The sequence below is a fragment of the Sus scrofa genome, chromosome 1, assembly GCF_054392235.1.
Source record: "Sus scrofa isolate SSC_HxYL_T2T_F1_AM1 chromosome 1, Sscrofa_HxYL_maternal_Yorkshire_Landrace_v2.0, whole genome shotgun sequence".
Classification (NCBI taxonomy): Eukaryota; Metazoa; Chordata; class Mammalia; order Artiodactyla; family Suidae; genus Sus; species Sus scrofa.
In genome coordinates this window covers 216,259,861-216,284,807 of record NC_139383.1, presented here as the reverse complement: position 1 = coordinate 216,284,807, position 24,947 = coordinate 216,259,861, and the positions used below count along the sequence as shown (strand labels likewise).

The window sequence follows — 24,947 nt, the reverse complement described above, 5'->3', positions numbered from 1 at the left end:
TTCATCCTTAGGTACTTCATTTTAAAAAGTAAGATTCACGCAATCATCACAACCCAATGATTGTTGTACACCTATAAATGTAATAAGATTCATTAAGTAAGGAAAAAAAAAGTAAGATCCATGTGACAGAATTTCTTGTTAAATCTTACTACAGTTTAATTGTCAACAGTATACTTTTTAGGTGTGATAATTTATATTTAATAATTAAACTAATAATGTATACTTAATTATTTATAGTTAATAATTTATATGTAATATTTAATTTTTTTTTCTTTTTAGGTCCATACCTATGACATATGGAAGTTCCCAGGCTAGGGGTTGAATTGGAGATGCAGCTGTCGGCCTACGCCACAGCCACAACAATGCCAGATCTGAGCTGATATGCGACCTACACCACAGCTCATGGCAATGGCAGACCCTTAAACCAGTTAGCAAGGCCAGGGATTGAACCTGTAACCTCATGGATACTAATTGGGTTCATTACTGCTAAGCCCCAATGGGAACTCCCTAATATTTAATTTTTAATGTATTACTCATCTGCATGTTGTCTCAATTACTTTGTTGTTCCAGTTGCTCTCATTTAGTTCACTGGTGACTTTTCAAGGTCAATATTTGAATCCCTCTATTTTAGACCATTGATTTGTATCATCTTTTAAGCTTACTCCTTCATTGATTTTTTTCCCGCATAGATCAAGGCAATATCATTAGTAAATACTAAGACCTTTAGGTGAAAAGCTGAAGAGCCTTGTTTTTATTATTTTTTCTTTTGACTCCCTCCACCCATTTCTTTCATTGCCTCTGGCAACCACCAATCCCAATCTGTTTTCTGCTATTTCTGAGCTTTTTTTTTTCTTTGTTTAGATTCCCCATATGAGAGAGATCGTAAAGTATGTCTTGCTGACTTATTTCATTTAGCATAATGTCTGTGAGGCATATCCATGGTGTCATAAATTGCAGGTGTCATTCATTTTTACAGCTGAATATCTATTGTATGTACACATACCACAGTTTCTTTATCCTATCATGCACCAGTGAATGCCTAGGCTATTTCCATATGATGGCTATTGTAAATAATGCTGCAATGAACATTAGAATATATTTTCAAGTTAGTGTTTTTATTTTCTTTGGATAAATACCCAGAAGTAGAATTGCTGGTTCACATGGTAGTTCTATATTTATTTTTTGAGGAACCTCTATATTGTTTTAAAAGTTGCTGTACCCATTTACATTCCCATCAGTAGAACACAAGGGTTCTCTTTTCTCCACATCCTTACCACAATTTGTTATTTTTTAATCTTTTTGACAATAGCCCTTCTACAAGGTATGAGATAACTAAGTATGGTTTTGATTTGCAGTCTCCTGATGATTTCTGATATTGATCATCTTTTCACGTATTTGTTGGCCATCAGTACAGGCATATCTAGGAGATACTGAGGACTTTTTTCTACACTACCATGATAAAGCAAATGACTCACAATGTTTTTGGTTTCCAAGTGCACATAGAAATCATATCTACACTATGTTATAGTTTATTAAGTATGCAATCCAAGTGCACATAGAAATCATATCTACACTATGTTATAGTTTATTAAGTATGCAATAGCATTATGTCTAAAAAATAATGTACGTGCTTTAATTAAAAACACTTTATTTGGAGTTCCCGTCGTGGCACAGTGGTTAACGAATCCGACTAGGAACCATGAGGTTGCGGGTTCGATCCCTGCCCTGGCTCAGTGGGTTAAGGATCCGGCGTTGCCGTGAGCTGTGGTGTAGGTTGCAGACGCGGCTCGGATCCTGAGTTGCTGTGGCTCTGGCATAGGCCGGTGGCTACAGCTCTGATTAGACCCCTAGCCTGGGAACCTCCATATGCCATGGGAGCGGCCCAAGAAATAGCAAAAAGACAAAAAAAAAAAAACAAAAAACAAAAAAAAAACAAAAAAAAAAACCCACTTTATTGCTAAAAAATGCTAACCATTGTCTGAGTTTTCAGTAGGTTGTAATCTTTTTGCTGAAAGAAGGTTTGAAATATTTGGACAATTAACCAAAATGTGACACAGACACAAAATGACCAAATACTGTTGAAAATGGCCCCAGTAGACTTGGTTGACCTAAGGTTGCCACAAACTTTCAATTTGTGAACAACACAATATCTGGGAAGAATAGTAAACTGAAGCACAATAAAGCAAGTTATGCCTACACATCTTTGGAAAAATGTCTGTTTAGAGCCTCTGCCCATTTTTAACTTGAATTGTTTATTTTTTTATAGAATTTTACGACTTTTTAAAGTATATTTTGGTATCAACCTTTTATAAGATATATGATTTACAAATTATTTTCTCCCATTCAGTAGATTGCTTTTTTATTTTGTTGATAGTCTTTGCTGTGCAGAAGCTATTTAGTATGATGTAGTCCCACTTAATTATTTTCACTTTTGTTGCTTTTGCTCTTGGTGTCAAAATTCAAAAAATCATCACCAAAACCTAGGTCAAGGAGCTTACTGCCTCTGTTTTCTTCTAGGAATTTTAGGGTTTCAGGTATTATGTTTAAGCATTTAATATATTTTGAGTAAATTTTTGTATATGATATAAGATAGTGGTATATTTTCATTCTTTGGCTTATGGCTGTCCTGTTTTCCCAATACCATTTATTGAAAAGACTGTCCTTTCACTATTATATATTCCTGGATCCTTTGTTGTAAATTACTTGACCGTATAAGCTTGTTTTTATATCTGGGCTCTCTCTTCTGTTCCATCAATCTATGTGTGTATTTTAGGCCAGTACCATATTTTTAGCTACTATAGCTTTGTAATATAGTTTGAAATCAGGGTGCATGGTGCCTCCAACTTTTCTTTTTTCTCACAATTGCTTTGGCTATTTGAGGTGGGTTTTTTTGTTTGTTTGTTTGTTTGTTTTGTGGTTCCATTAGATATTAAGATTCTTCTTCTTTTTCTTTTTTTTTTTTTTGAAAAATGCCATTGGAATTTTGATAAGAATAGCATCAAATCTGTAGTTTGTTTGGGGTCGTATAGACATTTTAACGATATTGATTCTCTCAACCCATGAGGACAAAATATCTTTCCATTCATTTGTGTTTTTTTCATTAATGTTTATAGTTTTCAATATATAGATCTTTCACCTCCTCAGTTAAACTCATTCCTAGGGATTGTTTTCTTAATATCTCTCTGTTAGTTCATTATTAGTATATAGAAATACAACATATATATTGTGTACTGCAAATTTACTGCATTTATTTATTCGTTCTTAGCAGTTCTAACAGTTTTTGATGGAGTCATTAGGTTTTTTTATATCATGTCATCTGTAAATGATAGCAGTTTTAGTTCTTCCTTTCCAATTGGATGCCTTTTATTTATTTTTCTTGCCTAACCGCTCTGGCTAGGACTTCCAATACTATGTTGACTAAAAGTGGTAGGAATGAACATTCTTGTCTTCCTGATCTTAGAGGAAAAGCTTTCAGCTTTTCACCATTAACTATAATGCTAAGTGTGGGCTTATATGGCCTTCATTATGTATAGGGAGGTTTTAATCATGTAAGTACATGGAATATAGGTGAAAGATTTTTCTGCATGTATTGAGATTATCATATAACTTTTATCCTTCATTTTGTAATGTGATGTATCACATTGACTGATTTGCAGATATTGGCACATCCTTTCATCCTTGAGATAAATCCCACTTGATCTTGGTGTATAATCCTTTTAAAATATTATTAAATTCTGTTTGCTAATATTTTGTTAAGGATATTACATCTATGTTCATCAAGGACATTGGCCTATAATTTTCTTTTCTCGTGATGTCCTTTTCTGATTTTGGTATCAGGGTAATGCTGGCTTTGTGAAATGAATTTAGAAAAGCTCCCTCCACTTAAATATTTTGGAAGAGTTTGAGAAGAATTGGTATTAATTCTTCTTTTAAAATTCATGAAGCTGTCTGGCCCTCACTTTGTTGGGAGGTTTTTGATTCCTGATTCAATCTCCTTGCTAGTATCTGTTCTGTTTAGGTGTTATACTTCTTCTTGACTCAATCTTGATGGATGTTATGTTTCTAGGAATTTATCCACTTTTTCTAGATTGTCCAATTTGTTGAAATGTATTTGTTAAAAGTATTTTCTTATGAATACTTCTGTGGCCTCAGTTGTAACCTCTCCCCTTTTAGTTTTTTATTTTATTTGAGTTCTCTCTCTCTCTCTTTTTATCCTGCTAATTATAGCTAAAGCCTTGTCAGTTTTAATTTATCTTTTCAAAGAACCAGCTCTTAATTTTATTAATCTTCCCTATTTTCTTTTTAGCCTCTATTTCATTTATTATTGATTTAATCTTCATTGTTTCCTTCTACTATTTTTGCTCTTCTTTTTCTAGTTTCCTTGGGGTATGAAGTTGGATTATTTGAGAGTTTTCTTGTTGCATGAGATAGGCATTTATTGCTATAAACTTCCCTCTTAAAACTGCTTTCACTGCATCCCACAAATGTTATATTTCCATTATTTTTTGTCTCACAATATTTTTTATTTCTCTTTTGTTTTTTTGTTTGACCCATTGGTTGTTTAGTACCATACTCTTTAGTCTCCATGTGTTTGTGAATTTTCCAGTTTTTTTTCATGTAATTAATTTTTAGTTTCATACCATTATGAAGAGATGCTTAATATGATTCTTGAATTGCATTCTAATATATCGTTTGTTCTTAAAAATGTTTCATATGCACTTGAAAGGACTATGTATTGTGATGCATTTAGATGGGCTATTATGTATAAATATAGTAAGTTCTAATATGTTTTTTATGCCAATGTTTACTTAGTGATTTTTCTGCCTAGATGATTTATATATTGATGTAAGTAGGGTATTAAAATGCTCTACTAGTATTTTATTGCTTTTTTCCCCTTGCATTAGGTCTCTCAATATTTGCTTTCTATATTTAGGTACTTCTATGTTGGGTGCATACATATTTATAAATATTTATCCTTTGTTTGGACTGACCTTTTTTTCATCATTATGTAATACCCATCTTTGTCTCTTATTACAGTCCTGTTTTAAAGACTATATGTCTGATAGAAGAATAGCTACTCCAGCTTTCTTTTGGTTTTCATTTGCATGGAATAATCTTTTTCTGCCCTTTCATGTTCTTTGTGCCCTTACATCTAGAGAGTCTTCTGTAGGCAGCATCTATATTCACCTTTTTTTTTTTTATTAATCCATCCAGCTACTCTGTCTTTTGCTTGGAGATTTTAGTACAATTATACTTAGGTAATTATTGACAGTTATGTACGTAGTGCTTTTTCGTTAATTGTTTACTGGTTTTAAAGATTTCCACTCTATTCCTTTTTTCTTCTCTTACTTTCTTCCTTTTTGGTTAGATGACTTTTTTCAGTGGTGTACTTATATTCCCTTCTTTTTATTCTTTATGCATTTATTGTAGGTTTTTACTTTATAGTTACCATAAGGCCTATGTATAACAACCTATAACAGTCTATCTTATGTTGATAACAAATTAATTTGATCCTATTCTATATACAATATTTTTACTATTCCTCACCATATTTTGTATTTTTGATGTCACATTTTATATCTTTTTCTTTTGTCTATCCCTTAACTAATTATTGTAATCATAGCTATTTTTATCACTTTTATTCCTTAACTTTCAGACTGGCTTTATAACTGATTAATCCACTACTTCTATATATTTACCTTCTCAGTCATATTTATTCCTTCATATCTTTTATTATTATTAATTAGTATCCTTTGTTTTCACCTTAAAGAAGATCCTTTAAAATTTCTTCTAAGGCTGATTTAGTGGTGATGAGCTCTTTTAGCTTTTGCTTGTCTGGAAAATTCTGAATGCTAATTTTGACAGGTAGAGTATTCTTGTTTGGAAGGTTTTTCCTTTTTCTTCCAGCACGTTTAATATATTGTTCCACCCTCTTCTGGTGTGCAAAATTTCTGAAGAAAAATCTGCTGATTTCTTTATGGGGATCTCCTTGTACAGAACAAGTTTTTTCTCTTGACACTCTTCATATTCTCTCTGTCTTTAACTTTTAATATTTTAATTATAACATGTCTTGATGTAGGTCTCTTCAGGTTCATCCTATTTTAAACGCTGAACTTCCTGCGTGTGGATGTCTTTTATTCTTGAATTTAGGGAAGTTTTGAGTCTTTTTTTTTTTTTTTTTTTTTTTGTCAAACAAGATTTTTGCTCTTCTCTTTCTCTCTTCTCCTTCTTGGAACCCTATAAGGCAAATTTTAGTCTATTTGATTAATGTATTGTCCAATAAACCCTTAATAAAGATTATTATTATCATTCTTCATTATGTTTGCTTTTCTGATTGGGTGAGTTCTCCTGCCTTGTCTTTGAGTTGACTGATCCTTTCTGCTGCTTCATCTAGTCTTATATTGAACACCTTTAGTGTATTTTTCAGTTCTCTTATTTCTTTTTGCTACTTTTCTGTGCTTTTCCATCTCTTTGTTGAAGTTCTCAGTGTGTTCTTCCATTTTTCTCAACAGTTCAGTAAGCATGTTTTGGTCATTACTTTGAATATTTTGTTGAGTAAATTACTTATCTCTGTTTCATTAAGGTTTTTTTCTGAGGTTTTATCTTGTTCTTTCATTTGACATGTATTCCTATCTTCCTTCATGTTGCTTGACTTGTATGTTGCTTTCCATACAATAGATGAAACAACCACCTTTCCTAGTCTTGAAGGAGTGGCCTCATGTAGAAAGTGAACCTTGTCTTTCAACCCTGCCCCAGATCTCTGTCATCTCTCAAATCTTTTTGATTGTCCAAGCTGCCTATTATATTTTAAATAGCTCCCAATAGTTGAGGATGTGCCAAAATCTTTCAGTGTTCCTAATTGGAGAATCTCAACCTTAATTAAGGCTATTAAGAAGCTACATGTTTGTGCAGCAGCTTCTAAAAGTATGCAAATATATACAGTCGAGTAGGACCGAAAGTGTAAGTTCCACTGGTAAGGTGATCTGTAAGTATCTTTTGGGCAACAGGGATAAAAATAAGAGCTCTAGATTGTATAAGCTTTATTTTGGGAGATCCCAGCAAGTTGGAGCAGGGAAGAAAGAGGACAAAAATGGCATCCAAAGCCTACGTTCCTTGAGAGCAGCCTTGTAGTCCACAAGATGTGTGCCAAAATTCAGGATAGACCTCCAGGACATGCAAATAGGCCCTTTTTACAGAAAGACCTGGTGGCGTGCCTCAGTCTGCTGTTCACTGAGTGCTGGTGGGGTAACAGCCTAACAAGAACTATTTATCTTATATTCCTAGTCCCTTGTGACCCAGGAATGCAAGACTCCCTGGCTACTAGATCCAAGTGATCAAGGGGCATCCCCTGAGTGACTGCTGTAAAAACCAAGGCACTACATATAAAACTAGGACACTAGCTATGTGTAAACTTCCCTCCAGGAAACACTTGTGCTCTTGAGTGTGAGAGAGGGCGATTGTGAAGATGATGGCCCCATCTTCCAAGATCTCTGGAAAGGACTGTAGTTAGCCTCTGTATGCATATTCAATGAGAATCCTGCCCCTCAATCCACAGTCATAAGGACCACACTGGTGGGTCTGTTCTTGCCATGCTCTGAGGGTGGTTGTTGGTAAAGAACTGTTTCTCCATTGATTATAATTCTGTGGGACCCGTGAGTGTAAGCCCTGCTGGTCTCCAGAGATAGGTGATGTAGAGGTGTACCCTGACAACAGCCATAAAAAAATTGAAGTGCCAGACAGGGTTATGTGTTCTTGCTGGGCGACACAGAATTATTACAGTCTCATTCTACCATGAACACAAGCCACCCTGGCTTTTAGAGCTAGACAGTCAAGAGGCATCCCCTGGGTAGCAGTCATCAAGATCAGAGCGAGCACCAGACTCAAGAAAAACTCCCTTCCAGGAGATATTTGTGTTCTGAAGCATGGCAAAGAAAAAGTGCAAAGATGGTGCTCATCAGTCTTCATCGCCATAGAGTGTTCCAGCAGGTTCCTAGATGTGTTTGAATCTAGGAACAACACTTGAATATCAGGAGATGAGTCTTGTTTAGTGTAAGTCTGAGTATGATTGGCTGCCTCTGAGCTGAGCCATGGGATGGATGAGCCTTCTGAGACTGCTGCAGTTTTGTGGATCTCAGGATATGAGCCCCATTGATTTGCAAAGTTAGATCTTTTGGGGATACATCTCTTCCCAATGCGGAGTTCAAACCCTTTTCTTCTTGAGGGGAAGCTTCAAGGTTCCCAATGCAGGATTCAAACCCTTTTCTCCTTGAGGAGAAGCTTTAAGTTTTGGACTTTCTCCTGGTTGTCAGTTGCCATCCCAGAAGTGGATTTAGGGTGAGATGTATCTTATCCTGTCCTACTGCTTCAATGTGGTTTTCTTCTCATTTACCTGACGCATAATCATCGCTCAGCCAGCTTTTTTTTTTTTTTTTTTCTTTTTAAGAGGGAATTGTTTCTTATGTAGCTGTAGACTTACTATAACCTGAAGAGGAGGTGATTGAGGATCTTCCTTTGTCACCATCTTGTCCCCTTTATTGGTTTCCAGAACGTTAGTATCCCAGGTATTCAAATTCTTCTCTGAGTTTAGCCTCATGTCTTGGATATAACCAGTACTGGTTATTCTCATCTTTCTCTACTGATAACTATTTCTATTATTCTTCATTCCTTTCTATAGATTCAGATTTACGTTTGGTTTCATTTTCTTTCTTCAGAGAGCGTTCCCTTTAATATTTATTATTGTGTACATCTTTTGGTAATGAATTCTTTCAGTTTTTATATACCTGAACAGAAGTCTCTATTTTATTTTCATTTTTGAAAGACATTCTCACTAATATAGAATTCAGCATTAACAGGTTTTTTTTTTTTTTTCTTTTGGTACTTAAGAATTTTTACTTCACTATGTTCTAATGAGGGGCTTGGTTGGAATAAAAGGATTTCTCACTGGGGAAAACTAACTTTAAGCTGCCAGGAGTACTGTACAATCAAGACTATAGGAAAGATACACATTTAATTAGATAGGAAGGAAAAAAAGTGATTGGGTTAGAACGTGTGAGCCTGGAAGGAGATTCAGAGGAAAAGGGATAATTCAAAGGCAGATTCCTACCCTGGGGAGTGGCAAGAGCCACAGATTAGACACCCTAGTCCTGGAGCCCTAAATGGCAGAGAGATGTTCCCTTGGCTGGTTAGAGGACCACTGAGACTAACAGGAGAGCTGTAGGAACCCCAGACTTTACTTGTGAGTAGCACACATGTTGTACATTGCTTGTGAGGCAGGGAGGTGAAGATAGCTCTGGTGCTACTGGATTTCCTGGAACTGCCTCTGTGTGCATCCCAGGCTGAACTGAGCAAACACTCTGGCCCCAGTCACTCCACATCACAATGCAGCCCTGGATCTGGGACAGCTACAACTTGGAAGAAAACTCAACCATTGGATGCAGAGGGGACCAGGTCAGGGAGTGGATTTATAGGCTGAGTGGGGTGGTACCAGCAACTGTTGGTGCTTATTTAAGCAAAAAATTAGAACCAGCCCAAATCTCTGATGGTGTCTTCTCCACCACACCTAACCTCTCAATACACACGGGGAGTCCCTTTGAGCTCCACCTGCTCTCTGGCTGAGAGGCCACATGGGCCCCGTTTAAGTCACTCCTCCCTCTAAGGGCAGTGCTCCTGGTGCTGGGAAAAGGAAAAACACATACTTAAGGGGAACAAAGCCAGCTTAGGTCTGACTCTCAAGGCTTCTGCTCCAGCAACTTGGGATCAGACCCCACCCCTGGTAGGGTGGTGACAGCAACCTGGCTCCAGCTCTAGCTATTCCATCTTCCACCCCACTCCCTACTAAGTTGATAGCTGCCTGCATACCCTGAGGAAAGACATGACTTGCACCCACAAAAACCCGTCTCTTTCACCAAAGGCATTAGACACACATAGAGATGCTCCCATATAAGAACACTCCTTCAAGACTGCAATAGTAACTGTTTCATGTAAATTCATAAAGTCAGAGAAAGTTAAGCAATATAAAAAGTCAGAGGACCTATTCTCAATTGAAAGAGCAAGAGAAAACTCCTGAAAAAATAATGAAACCGAAATAAACAGTTTACCAGATAAGGTTTCAAAATATTGGTAACAAAAATGTTACATATTGAAATTTTTAACATGGAAATGGAAAATGTAAAAAAGACCCACTCTGAAATGAATAATTAAATAGCTAAAATCAAAAAACACACTTGAAGGAATGAATACCAGACTAGGTGATAAAGAAAAGTACAAAAGTGATTTGGAAGATAGAGTAATGGAAATCACCCAATCAAAACAACATAGAGAAAAACAAAATTTTTTAAAGTGAATATAGTTTAAGAGATCAGAGATATGGACAGTTTAGGTATCCCAGAAAGCAAGAGAGAGGGAAGGTTATCAAAAATATATTTGATGAAATTATGTCTAAAAACTTTGCAAACTTGCACATGGAAACAGATATCCAGGTATAGGAAGCACAGAGGGTCCTGGCATCAACTTAAATCAGTCAGAATGGCCATTTCCAAAAGTCTACAAACAATAAATGCTGGTTAGGGTGTGGAGAAAAGAGAACCCTCTGACATTGTTGGTGCAAGTGTAAACTGGTACTACCACTATGGAGAACAGTACAGAGGTTACTTAAAAAACTAAATATGGTTTATATCCAGAGAAACCCATAATTCAAAAAGGTAATGCACCTCAGTGTTCATTGCAGTATTATTTACAATAGCCAAGACATAGAAGCAACTTAAATGTCCATTGAGAGAGGAATGAATAAAGAAAATGTGGTACATAAATACCATGGAATATTAATCAGCCATTAAAACAGAAGAAATAATAATAATAATAATGTTATTTGCAGCAACATGGATGGACTTAATAGATTATCTTACTAAGAAAAGTAAGACAGAGAAAGACAAGTATCATAGGATATAACTTATATGTTGAATCTAATAAAAATGCTGCAGATTAACTTATTTATAAAGCAGAAACAGACTCAAAAATTTTGAAATCAAACTTACGGTTCCCAAAGGGGAAACGTGAGGGGAGGGTGATAAATTAGAAGCTTGGGATTAACAAATACACAAGTACTATATATAAAATAGATAACTAATGAGGACCTACTGTATAGCACAGGAGAATCTACTCAATATTCTGTAATAACCTGTATGGGAAAAGAATCTGAATAGCAATGGATATATGTATATGTAAAATAGATTCACTTTGCTGTATACCTGAAACTAACAAAACATTTTAAGTCAAGAATACTCCAAAAAATTAAAAGTAGATAGAATAGAGAGACAAAGAACTTCTGAGACATGGAAAAATTAAAGGAATTCATCAATATTAAACCTGCCTTAGGGAGTCCCTGTTGTGGCTCAGAGGAAATGAATCTGACTAGTATCCATAAGGATGTGGGTTTGATCCCTGGCCTTGCTCAGTGGATCCGGCATTGCCCTGAGCCATGGTGTGGGCGGCAGAGGTGGCTCAGATCCTGCGTTGCCGTGTCTGTGGCATAGGCCAGCACCTGTAGCTCCGATTTTACGCCTAGCCTGGAAACTTCCGTATGCCATGGCTGCAGCCCTAAAAAGTAAAAACAAACAAAAACCTACCCTAAAAGACATGTTAAAATGTCCTCTCACTTTATGAGGACAAAAATGTTAAAGTTAAAAAGAAGTAGGAAACTATAGGAAAGGGTGAATCATACTAGTAAAGGCAAATATATGGTAAGGATGTGAATCAACCACTTAAATAAATCAGTATGAAGATTAAAAGACAAAAAAATGTGAAAACATCTGTAAGTACAAAAAACAGGTAAGGAATAAACATGAAGATGTAAAATATGACATGAAAACATAAAATGTGAGATAAATTAATGTAGGTCTTTTAGAATGTGTTTAATATTTAAATGACTACCAGTTCAAAACAAGTAGATATAGCTATAAATCAACTTATATGAAACCCATAGTAACCCTAAATTAAAAACTATAATAGATACACAAAAACAAATAACCAAGGAACACAAGCATCTATTAAAGAAAATCATTGGTCCACAAGGTAAGAAAAGAAGTGAACAGAGAACTACAAAAACAACTAGAAACACAAGTAATAAAATGATACTAAGTGCATACCTACCAATAATTACTTTAAATGCCAGTAGACTGAATACTCCAATCAAAGACATAGAATAGCTGAGCAATTAAAAAACAAGATTCTTCTGTATGCTGTCTTCAGGAGATTCACTTTAGAGCTAAAGACACACATAGACTGTGAGGGGATGGAAAATATTTCATGCTGATGTCAATGACAAGAAAATGGGAATATTAATACTTATACAAAACACATTTAAGCAAAGGCTATAACAAAAACAATGAAGGGTATTATAAAATGACAATGGCACCAATATTTAGCATGAATGTACATTGGATTCTGTCACATATGATTTTTGTGTCTATGGAGATGACCATATTAACAATGAGATGGATAAAAATCAAACGATCATCTCCATGCGATGTGGGTATGGCCCTAAAATAGCAAATAAATAAATAAATAAAAATAATAAAAAATGAAAAGAAAAATTTAAAAATAGAAGAGATCTAGAATGCTGTGGTATAGTGTGTTAAGGATCCAGCATTATCTCTGCAGTGGCTTGGGTAGCTGCTGAGGCACAGGTTTGATCCCTGGCCTGGAGCACTGGGTTAAAGATTGGGTGTTGCTACAGCCCTGTGGTGTGGGTTGCAGCTGTGGTTTAGTTTTGATCCCTGGCTTGGGAAATTTCACAGGTTGCCAATGTAGGCCACACCCCAAAAAAGAAAAATAGAAAAGATTAATGAAAGCACTAGCTGTTTTTTTTTTTTTTTTAAGTGGATAAACCTTTAGCCAGGCTCACCAGGGAAAAAAGGGAGAGGAATCAAACAAAATTTTAAAAATAAGAGGAGAAATAACAAGTGATACCACACACATACAAAAAAACATAAAAGTATTATGAACTATTCTGTGAAAGAAGTTGGACAATAAAGAAGTGGACAAATTGCTAGAAACATACAACCTGCCAAGACTGAATCAAGAAGAAACAGTTTGAATAGACTCATCGCTAGTACTAAAATCTCATTTTACAAAAACCTCCCAGCCAACAAAAGTTCAGTACTCAACAGCTTCACAGGAGATTTCTACCAAACACACTAAGAAGAAAGAAATAATGCCTATTGTTCTCAAACTATTCTAAAAAATTTAGGAGATAGAGCACTCAAATTCATCCTAAAAAGCCACTATTACCCTGGTGGCAAAAGCAGACAAAAACCATTACATAGAACGAAAAGGCCGATATTGCTTATAAGTGTAGATGCAAAAGTCCTCAATAAAGTATTAGCAAACCAAATTGAACAATATATAAAAAAGATCATTCATATTCCATGACCAAGTTAGCTTCATTCCAGAGATGCAGGTATGGTTTACTCTTTGCAGATCAATCAATATTATTACTGTATTAACTAACAATGAGATGGATAAAAATCAAATGATCATCTCCATAGACACAAAAATCACATCTGACAGAATACAATGTACATTCATGCTAAAAACTTACATCAACATGGGTATAGAGTGAATAGATCTCAAAATAATAAAGACCACTTGTGATAAACCAATGGCTAACATGATAGTGGTGAAAAGCTAAAATCCTTTCCTCTAAATTCAGAAACAAAACATTCTTGCCATTTCTACTTAACATAGTTGGAAATCCTAGCCTTGGCAATCGAGCAAGGAAAAGAAATAAAAGGTATTCAAATTGAAGGGAAGAAGTAAAACTGTCACTATTTAGAAAACCCTAAAGTCTCTACCCAAAAACTCTTAGAACCTAATAAATGAATTCAACAAAGTTACAGGGTACAAGATTAATATACAAAATTCTGTTGCTTTTCTATACACTAACAAACTGTCAGAAAAATAAAGTTTAAAAATCTTATTTAAAATCACATTGAAAAGAATAAATTATCTAGAAATAAACTTAACCAAGGAGGTGAAAGGCCTCTACACTGAAAACCATAAAACACTGATGAAGGGAATTAAAGATGATACAAAGTGAAAAGATATCTTGTGCTCTTGGAGTAGAAGAATTTATATTGTTAAAATGGCTTAGATTTGGAAGTGGCACATTGCAACTTCCACCCACATTTCTTTTACCAGAGTAAGTGATTTTATTAAATACAGTTGATAACAATACTGTTATTATGCCTTTCTATGGAGGGTTGTGGAGCATTCCATATTTTTCTAGAAGTCCCTTTTCTTTCTAGAAGTCCCTTTTCTCAGGCTTAAAGGATCTACTAGGCATCACATTATTCCTTTTGGGGATTATTAGTCACAGGCATGATAGCCAAACACAGAGGCCCCTTCTTAAGGTCAAAGACTTGGACATTAAGACTTGGACTTTATATTACCAGTGTTTCAGTGGTTATTCCATTGAAATGGTGAGAAACACTTTCATTTTACAGACGTGAAAGTACTAGAACATATATGCCTATGTCACTTCCTTTCTGAACTTAGTTCTTTCTTATGGGATCTAGTCAAGTATAGCCATCAACAACCAAGTCATTTCACCATTCTGTATTAGAAACTCCTCACTCATTGTTACAAATTTATTAGCTACTTTTTTTTTTGTATTCCATGTAATATCAGGTGGTAGTCATATGTTTGCCACTGTTTAACATGGTCACTATTTTCTCAGCTTCCTATAACACATTCTTTGCCACCCACTGTCCAGTATCCAAATCATTGCCATTTAATTTACGTTTCTATTTTAGCAGCATCTGACTTATAGTTATCAATTTCCATATCTGACAGCTTTTGCTTCAGAATAAATAACCACAAATCTCAGTGGCATGTAATAATAAACATTTGTTTCTTGCTTATGGTTTCTGCTCAATTATAATAGGCACACTCACTTATACCCACATCTCTTTAAAACACAGCAACTCATATGGCCACGCTACACGTTAATGGAGCAAGGATCTATACTCCTGACCTGAAGGTGGAGGAGCAGGTAGTAAGCATTTGCTGAGTAGTAATCCACCATAGTGTGATATGAAAGTATAAACCAATGAAAGAAGCTATGCTGGGGCTATTAGTATATGTTGCAAATATATGGCTTTCTAGATGGTCTGGCTCAATCCAGGAATGATGCCTCTAGGATGGAATAAATGGATTGCATATTTCAGATTGTCCTTAGTAATTGTTCCTCCTGCCTTTTAAAATAAGATCAAACTTTTAAGTCTTAGCTCTGACTTTACCAGAGCAGGTTATGATAATATACGTTCTCCATTGGCTGGCCCAGTGCCTTTGATAGTGGTCTTAAAAGCTGAAGTTTGAATTGCAGCATCTGCTTGACATGTGTCACATTCCACTTGGCAAAGAAGAGGTCACTACTTTGTAACTTCCATTGCTTCAGATTCCTGTGGCCTCAATGATCCTGCCAATCCTCATTCCCCCTAAACGTGTTAAAAATCCATTATTGGGATATTAAGGTAGTAATTATACTGTAAGCATATGTATGTGCTATTTTTGTCTGGTTTATTCTTTTCCTCATAAATAATGTGAATCCAGCTTTAGTTTCTCACATCTTCCACAAATGTCTCCAACAAAATTTTTATATCTCAGATTATGTTAAGTAGAAGTGAGATAGTAAGGAAAATAGATTTAAGGGAAACTTGTGCAACTTTTTGAAAGCGTTTTCTCAATTCCTTAATTTATTGGAAGAAGATAATATTGCTATACTTGACTGAGCAGCAACCTTTCCTTTGTTTACACAAAATTATGGTTTTATTTGTTATTTTACTCTAGGACTTTCAAAATAGTTGGTTAGCATGCAAATTGAGTTTAGAATTTCTGGCAAGTATCTCGAGTTTACTTACTATTAAGGAAATATTGTGGTCCCACGCATCCAAAAAAAAAAAAAAAAAAACCTGACTGAAAAATCAAGCCTTGAGTTACGGTCATCCTAATTTAACATGTAGGTAAGTCAAGGGAAAACTTTCCGGCAAATTCACATATTTTTCAAACGAATCCCCAAATTTTTCAAAAGAAATGAAAATATCATTATGTCATCTAACAATATTAAATAATTCTTTATTTCCTCAATTTATTTACACAGTCATTGATACATTGAGAGTTTACTTAGGTACCTAAAATTTTGAAGAGAATAAATAAGAAGTGTCTAAATCTATGTAATACATTTTATAAAGAAAGGAAGATCAGAATACAATTTTTATACCACATATAATTGTTATCCAACTTAGCCTAAGAGCATTCTTTCAGGCCCTGGAGATGTCCTCATTTCATATTGGTCTCTTATTTAGCAGTGTGCTACTGATACAGAATAAAGCTCTGATTTTTATCCCATTGTAATTTAACCCTTGCCCAACTTTTAGCTTTGTCTTTCATATGTTTAGTCTCATTTTTCCACTCTTGAAGGGAAAAGTCAACAAAATAAAACCCCAAATGTGTTTTACTGTTGAATATTTCTGGACAGTTATGTCTGGTACTCTCTTCCCTTCCTTGTCAGTTCTATCTGGAAAAGACCTACTCACTTTTAATGACTGAATTGGAATCTAATCTCCTGTTGGAAGCCTTTGTAACAGAGGAAAAAAATGGTTTCCCTGTACTCTTCTAAATTCTTGGCAGAGGCTCCTATAACAAAAAGTAGATTAACAAGAGAGAGACAAATGATTTTATTAGTATGTATATCTTGAATATATGGGAGATACCAAGGGAAATGACTAACCCTGGAATTAGGGGTTTAAGAATTAGGGATTAAAAATCATGTTCAGTTGAAAAGGGCGGGGGGGAGCTGTGTGGAAGAGGCCAATAATAGGAAGGAATAAAAGTTTTCAGTGGAAAAACCACAAATGCACATGGTGTTCCAGTCCACCAGTGAGTTTTGACACATTCAGAGGCACAAAAAGAGGAATCAAATTCATTTTAAAATCATTCTTCAGCATTTATTTTATTGGAATCATTAAGCTACTTTTAGCATTCTATGCTCTTTGAATATACAGCTATTTTCTTATTTTTAAGTGTAAATATTTCACTTGGAACTATAGCAGATATTTAAATGACTAGAACAGATGAATTGTATTTGCATATTATTTCTATATTGCTGAAAGAGTGTTGTAAATGAATTCAGCACCATGGTGTTAGGGGACTAGAAAAAGAAACTTGGGAACTAACAGATTATTATCAAGGTAAAGGTACATATTCCCCAGGTGGCAAATTCTACCTATTCTAGCTTTTATTATCCTTAGGATAGTGTTCTACTTATTTCATGAGTACGGAAGTTTTAATTGGATATGTCATGTTTCAAAGACAAAAGAAATGCCTAATTCTCTCTAACAAACTTGTTAGTCACTGTTTATACCAAGAGGATTTCTACTCTACAGAGAATAATATTGTTTTCTTTTTCCTTTGTTGATAAATCAAAGTTTTACACTGACCTACAGCAGCCAAGCATACTTTAAAGCAAAATCATCTCAGGCTAACACAGATATGTATCCTTTTAGTTCTGTGCATTCTTTTTTGCCCCCTTTTTGATTCTCTGAGAAATGTTGTATTCCAAAAATCATTTAGTAAGAAAATATTAAATTTGTCACAGCAATTTTTCTAAGAAAAATTATTTATAGGTTTAATGTATTTCAATTCTAATATTAACTGCAGCTTTATGATTTTTTTCTTTAATGTTGCTTCTCCATTTTTTTTTTGTTTGTGGGTTTGAAGGGTAATTTTAGTAGTCAACTGCATGGCCAGTGTAGGAATGATTTGTAGAATCAACTTTATCCATTGCCTGAGTTTCTATTTGATATAAGTCAGTTTTTCTGGGAATGTGATTTTTATGGTTTGTTCTGCCCAGTGCATGATCTTTACTAGAAAAAAAAGGTAGTGGTAGGGGGTGTTACAGTTTCAGTCCACTCTAATTCTGTTACTGTTTGCTTTGTTCAGAAATCACTCTGATCCTCCTGGCAGGGAACAAGATCCAGAGAACAAAACTAGTAGTGACTGTGTAGATAAAAAGGCAACGAATTCTGCTTTTAAGGCAAAGGGGGAATAGTCTACAAAAGAATGAAAATGGGAATAAAAGTACAGCATTGTTAACCTGCAGATCTGTTGTACCTTTGAAAATCTTTCGCTGCCAAAAAAAAAAAAAAAAAAAGGTAACACTACAAAGATACATAATTGTGTGACCGAAAATCTTGAAAAAGGTCACCATTCAGTTACTGGCCAAATACTTCACGGTAAAATAGACTACATTATTCATGGCTGAGAAACTATAGAACCCTTTTTCTTAAAATGACAGGACAGTGTTTCAGCAGTATATGATGTACTGTAATATATTATTTATTCTCTATCAGAACAACTCTTAAGATATGGTGAAGATGACGGGGTCAAGAAGAGTACTCCAGAGAGGAATTGGAAAGAAATGTCGGAGCAGACATTGCAGAAGGTAGTCTAATCTTTACAATATTGAGCTGAGCAAGTTAAATCTGAATTTTAACGTAAAGGATTATATTTTAACATGAGGGCTCATGAACTTAAACCTTGTGTGAATCCTTAATTTAAATTCATAATTCAAAATCATTGGTTTACCAAAATGGGGTTAAAAAATCAATGTTAGTGAAATAAATGTGGAAATACTTGTGCTTCTTTTGACATAGATTGAAAATATTTTTACAAATGAAAAGAATGCTAGCAATAGAAATTATAAAAATTTACTCTGTGTGTGCTTATTAGTTATAACAACAGTTTAAAATGAGACTTGAGACCCTCTGTTTCACTTCAAGCATATAGATTTACAGTATCTGAACTGAAAAAAACTGAGCATAGTTTTAGCTTTATTGTAGTAAAATGGTAATATGCCTATAATTTTAATTTTAAAGTTGACAATATACATCTCATCTCATTTTAGATAAAAATTTATGCCCATATGATTTGATGTAGCTCTCCCTGTTTTAATAGAACCCCTATAAACTCTGTAGTCACTTTCCATCATGGCTATCATTAGTAGTAAAATGCTGTTTAAAAATCTTGGCATTTATCTTTACAGTTTTATACTTAACTGATACTTTGGTTTATAAATAACATTGTTTTCAAATTCAATTAAGTGGGCTTGATTGTATTTTAGCACTTTTTCTTACTGTTATGAAGGAAATGTTCTTTATTAAATAGAGTTAATCTTATAACTGATTTCCCTTTAGATACTGAGATAAAACTGGAAATGTAAAAATATATAAATACAAATATTAATGTAGCTACTTACATTTTGTGACTTGATTTGTAGGAAGTCTAGTGATTTACAGCAGATGATATGATTCCTTATAGTTTTAAACTTGCCATATTGTAGCAAAGCCTCTCATCTCGTTATTACTGAACAATACATATCACATTAACGTAACATAGAGAACAACAAATAATTCATGTTCACTTATCTTAAGGTTAAAATAAACAATTGAAATAATGTATATATTGCCAGCTAGAATATCAATTTATAGCAGTTTATATTTTTTGTTTCAGAACAATAGTATTTTTTTGCCAGGTATTGTATAATTTTTTTTCTTTACGGATATAATAGTACACTAACACTTCCTCAGTGTAGAAACCCTAAATAAATCTGTTATTTCATTTCAACTGCTATAAATGATGTAGAGGAAAAATAATTTTCCCTCTTCTCAGTTCTTGAATGAGACACCCTTGTAATAAAAAGACAAATTAACAGTTAAAAAAAACCAAACAGAAGCTTAATAACATGTGTATGTGGGAGATACCCAGAAAAACTGAGTAACTCCCTGAAAAGACCCACACCATCACCTTATACACCTTCTTCAGCTAGAGACAAGAGAAGATGTTGGGTCTAGGGAGTCAGTTACTACTTAGTTTTCAGAGCTTCTCCTGTGTCTAAAGTTTCTTAAAAATAACCAGCTCAAGATAATACTTGTGCCAAAGAGACAGGTCATGGTGGCAAAATTCTGTTTCTATTCAGTAACTATTACCATAGAGGATCCAGAAGTCCATTTTAATTCCTGAAAAGTCAATAGGAAGTGAATAGAAATTCATTGGACCATGTGTCAAATTAGCATACTAACTTGCCACTATTTTAAAAATACTAACCTAATGCAGTTGTATTAGTCATGATTTAACTCCTTTTAGTTGAGTTGCCTTATTTTAGGAGGATGCATATGAAACTCATTCAAAATGGATTTAAGATATGACAACATGAAAATAATATTTGTATATAGTAGAAATGAAAAATACAGTGTGTTCTTTTTTGAATAATGTACTAACTGTATTCATACTGTTATGGGATGAATGGTGTCCCTCCTCAAAATTTATATGTCAAAGTCCTGATCCCCTGTAACTCAGAATGTGACTATATTTGGAGATAAGGTCTAAGGAGTTAATTAATTTAAAATGAGGTTATTGGGGTTTATGCTTCTAGCCTGTGTACTTAGTTATGCCAGCTCTAGCAAAGTAATACATCAACTTCACAAGGTCAAGTGTTTTATTTCATTTTGAAGGGAGCCATCTTATTTAAATGCCCGGTTGGAGGAAATGTGTGGGCTTGAGATTATCTAATGGCACACAAACCAAATGGTTTTAACAATTCCACAGACTTTCATTCTCAAATATAGATTGAAATTTTCCTTTATATTTTTGGACATGTGAAATCAGTTAAACAACAATTTTTTGCGACTATGTCTTTTTTTTTTTTTTTTTTTTTGTCTTTCAAGGGCTGCCAATGCGGGGTATGGAGGTTCCCAGGATAGGGGTCTAATCGGAGCTGTTGCCGCCAGCCTACACCACAGCCACAGCAATGCCAGATCAGAGCTGCATCTGTGACCTACACCACAGCTCATGGCAATGCTTGATCCCTAACCCACTAAGTTAGGCCAGGGATCAAACCCACATCCTCATGGTTCCTAATCAGATTCATTTCCACTGCGCCATGACAGGAACTTCTGAGACTGTATCTTGAATAACATTTTCATACATACTATGGATTTACCCTTATCAAATTCTTTGGAAGTAGCATCTCTGTTTTGTTTTTTGCCCTCCATTTAAACTTTAATGCAAATAATTTTGACTAGTTCTTAGGATTAAACATAGATTCACATTAGGCAGTTAACAGACTTTAAACATTTTAAACTTAATAGATTTTAAACAAATATTTTTTCATTGGTATGTAAAATTTTCATGAGTTGTACCCAATCTTAAATGGATTTTAATCAAAAGAAAAAATAATGCTAATTTCCAGAACTGAAATCTCAAATTTTAAGATGTTTTTAGTTTGTTCATAACATGCTATATTTTAATCAAAAGTATAAAGTTGACTTAATAGCTAGTTCCAGTAATTCTATGTCAGTTCAAGTATAATAATAGCTGTTATGATTAATAATAACAGTAGTGATAATGGCGATGACGATAAATTGTTTAGAACTTAATATCTGCCAAGAATTGTGGTATATTGATCATATTTAATACTTATAACCTACAAGATAGCTGTTATTATTCCCATTTCGCAGATGAGGAACCTTAAGATAAAATAGGTTATCAAGTAAAAGCAACCAGAGCTAGAAGTGAGATCCAGGCCAGACTCAAACTTCAATTTCCCCTAGACTGACTACATCTACTAAAATTGCATTTTTCAAATTTAGGGAAAAGCATCCTCAGTAGCTTATTTTGTACTTAGGTCATCAGTTTTTCATATGGTTGTTAAATATCAAAGAATAATATTATATTAATAATAAAGCTTCACTATATACTATTTTTAGACTTTTGTATATTTTTTTTTCCCTGAAAGTAATTTTTTTCACATTGAGTAGTGAGGGAAATAAAATATATCACCCCAAAATATGCCTCTTTGGCATATTGATTATTTTAGGCTGATTATTTTTAAGAAACTGAAGACATAGGAAAAACTTAAATGGAGTAGAAGCTATCTTTTTGTAAGAAACATTTATATTTATAAGGGAAAGTTCCATTTGTAAGTGGGTAGCCCTTACTGTACCAGAAGAGAATGACCAAATCTCTAAAATTGTCATTAATGGAGAAGGCAAGGACCTAAATTTGCATGACATCCCTATGCTTGTCTACTGTGCTTTTCCTGGGAACCTCCTATACTCCCCCACCTCCCAAGTCTTTGTCTTTAGCTAAGGGTGGTATTTAAGGTGATGGCTTAGGTCACTTCAGGGAGTTATTCAGTTTTCCTAGGTAAGTATACAGGAGGTATACATGTTATTAAATTTTTATTTGTTCTTCTCTTGCTAATCTGTCCTTTATCAATTTAATTCTTAAACCAGCCAAAGAACCTAGAAGGGGAAAAGGAACTTTCCTCCCCCCCCAGCCCCCACCCCCCCACAACAATAGATTTTATAGACAAAGCACTTTAGGTCTCAGAGATCTCTGTAAAGTTTATTAGCATACTTAATTCTGTGTCACTTTGTGTAGAGTTTTAACTTCTTTTACCATCTGTCTCTTATTCAGCAGATGTACTATTGCATTTTAGAATGTGTTTATCTGCACTACTATAGAATCATTTAGAAATTAAGTACTTTAGATTTATTTTGTCCTTGTGCTAAATGAAATTTTATTTTCGTAAGAAGTGATAATAAAAAAGCAATAGCTTCTGGTTTTGGACTTTTAAAAGAGTAAATTAAACTATTCTGTTTAGGTCATTGAATTGGAAAATCGGCTAAAATCTTTTGAGAAAAGGTCGAGAAAATTAAAGGAAGGAAATAAAAAATTAATAAAAGAAAATGATTTCCTGAAATCCTTGGTTAAACAGCAGCAAGAAGATGCAAAGACCAGAGAAAAAGAGCTAGAACAGTTACAAAAGGGAAGTAAAGATATAGAAAAAGACAAAACTGAACTTCAAGTAAGAATCAATGAGCTGGAGATAGAAGTCACTTCCCTAAGGAGAAAGGTAGCAGAAGCCAGTGGGTTGAGAAATGAAAATGAAGAGCTGATGAATTCACTGGAGAAATTACAGGGTTCAGCAAACAAAGCTAAATCTGAGATGGCCACCACAGAAATAAGATCTGGGTCTGGACAATCCAGTTGTAAGACAACCACCACCAAGGTTAAATTTAAAGCCGCCAAGAAAAAGTGCTCCGTGGATCGTTACCAGACTGTTCTCAATCACTCCATCAAGGTTATGAGCAATGTGTTTGAGAACCTCAGCAAGGACGACTGGGAGGATGTGAGTGAAAGCAGGTAAGGCTCTCATTAACTTAGCTCTGTGGTGGGGACACTGTGCATATGTAAAGCACCAGCAAATGGAGATTGAATTTCAACTACTGTTGATTTGGTATTCAGAAAAAATACTGTCAGATCTTTTGAAATATCTTGGGAGGTCTTGTTCTGAGCTTATTGACTGAAATTTGCATGCAAAATTAGCCACAACTGCTTGAGTATTTGAATAGGTGCCAGGAAACCCAAAAGAAGGCAATGCTTGATTTCTTCCAGTGATGCTATTTTCATGCAGTCATGAGGCTTGAAATTGACAGTTTGGCAGGTTGATTTAATTTGCTGGCCCTTTGCATATTCACCACTGACAGCTAAGGATTCCCAGGCAAGCCTACTAAGTCGGTTTAGTTATCTTGTGACATGGCAACCTGGGAGGAGAAACATTTTTTCCCCTTAATTTAGTTAGATAAATTTTGAATGACCCATTTCAGCTTGTTACCAGATGTCTACAAGCTGTTTAACATCCTTTAAATTAAGAACCATCTTCACTAATTATTTCATGTATGTATTATGCAAAGTCATTGTACTAACTTTAATTGAATGGTGGTAAAAATTAGTTCTTTAAAGTTAAAGCTCTATAGATTCCTAGCCTTAAGTTCTGTAACCCCTAGTGAATAGCAAGAAGGGAATACTAAAAATCTATAATATTTCTTTCCCTTACCCCTGGCTATATATTCATATGCACTTTTGAAGCACATCAGTAAAACCACAAAGGTAAAAAGATAATAGAACACCTCTTTTAATACCAAGATAACAGGGAAGTTTAATGTTGCCAGAATTGCTAACAGACAAATGGAACAATTTTCCATAATTCTGTCTTGTTTTATAATGGCACATATTTCCTTTTATTTTCATAATTTTTTTAAAAAAAATCTGCAATAGTGGTCTGTTTTAGATTACAAATGTTTCTGGATAGTTTTCTTAGACATAGAACTGAAACTTACTTTAAAACGCAATTCTCAAACTTGCTTGCATATTAGAATCACCTGGGGATCTTATAAAAAAATCCCAAAGCTCAGGCCACATCTCAGAACAATTAAATCCTAACTTCTAGAGTGGGATACACTCTTCAGTAGTTGTTGAATCTCTACAACTGATTCCAACATGCAGACACATTTGGGAACCGCTGTTTTAAATTATCATTGGCCATGCCTCTGCTCTTTAGGCAGGTGAAACACTCAAAAACAAATTTATGAATATAAGGAAGAAAGGCCACATCCGTACTCCCATTCCTTTGTTACCTCTTCTAAGGTCTTCTTCCCTGTTCTAAAAAGCAATTAGATGTAAAACCCTACTTATCTTAAAGCCTAAAGCCCACTAAACATTTATCTGTGTCTTCAAGGAAATTCTTGTTTAATCAACAAATAATATCTCAACCAGTTGGTCCTACCACACTCTTCAAAATACCGTGGTACACATTTACTCACATGTATGAATGTATGAGTAAATATATGAAAGTTGAGGAATACACTCATTTCAGCTTCATCTTATTAATGCATGTGCAAAAGGTCACATATTTTGGGAAACATATCACACAATGTCTTTTAAAACATAGGATTGTCATTTAAGTTATTTAGCAGTGAAACTCAGTTTTTACACTGTGAGGATTATTACATTTCCTGCCTGACAGAACAGTCTTAGGAATCACTCAA

At 34.5% G+C, this 24,947-nt stretch overlaps 1 protein-coding gene across 12 annotated transcripts in view; it reads left to right on the top strand.

Moving 5' to 3' along the window:
- CNTLN (centlein) overlaps window positions 1-24,947 on the top strand; it is a 326,291-nt gene that overhangs the window by 202,783 nt on the left and 98,561 nt on the right. For all 12 annotated transcript variants that reach the window (XM_084984605.1, XM_084984594.1, XM_084984632.1 and 9 more), the window contains 2 exons: window positions 18,408-18,499; window positions 22,721-23,262. In XM_084984605.1, coding sequence (XP_084840731.1) covers window positions 18,408-18,499; window positions 22,721-23,262 — 634 coding nt within the window. The remainder of the gene's footprint in view (window positions 1-18,407; window positions 18,500-22,720; window positions 23,263-24,947) is intronic.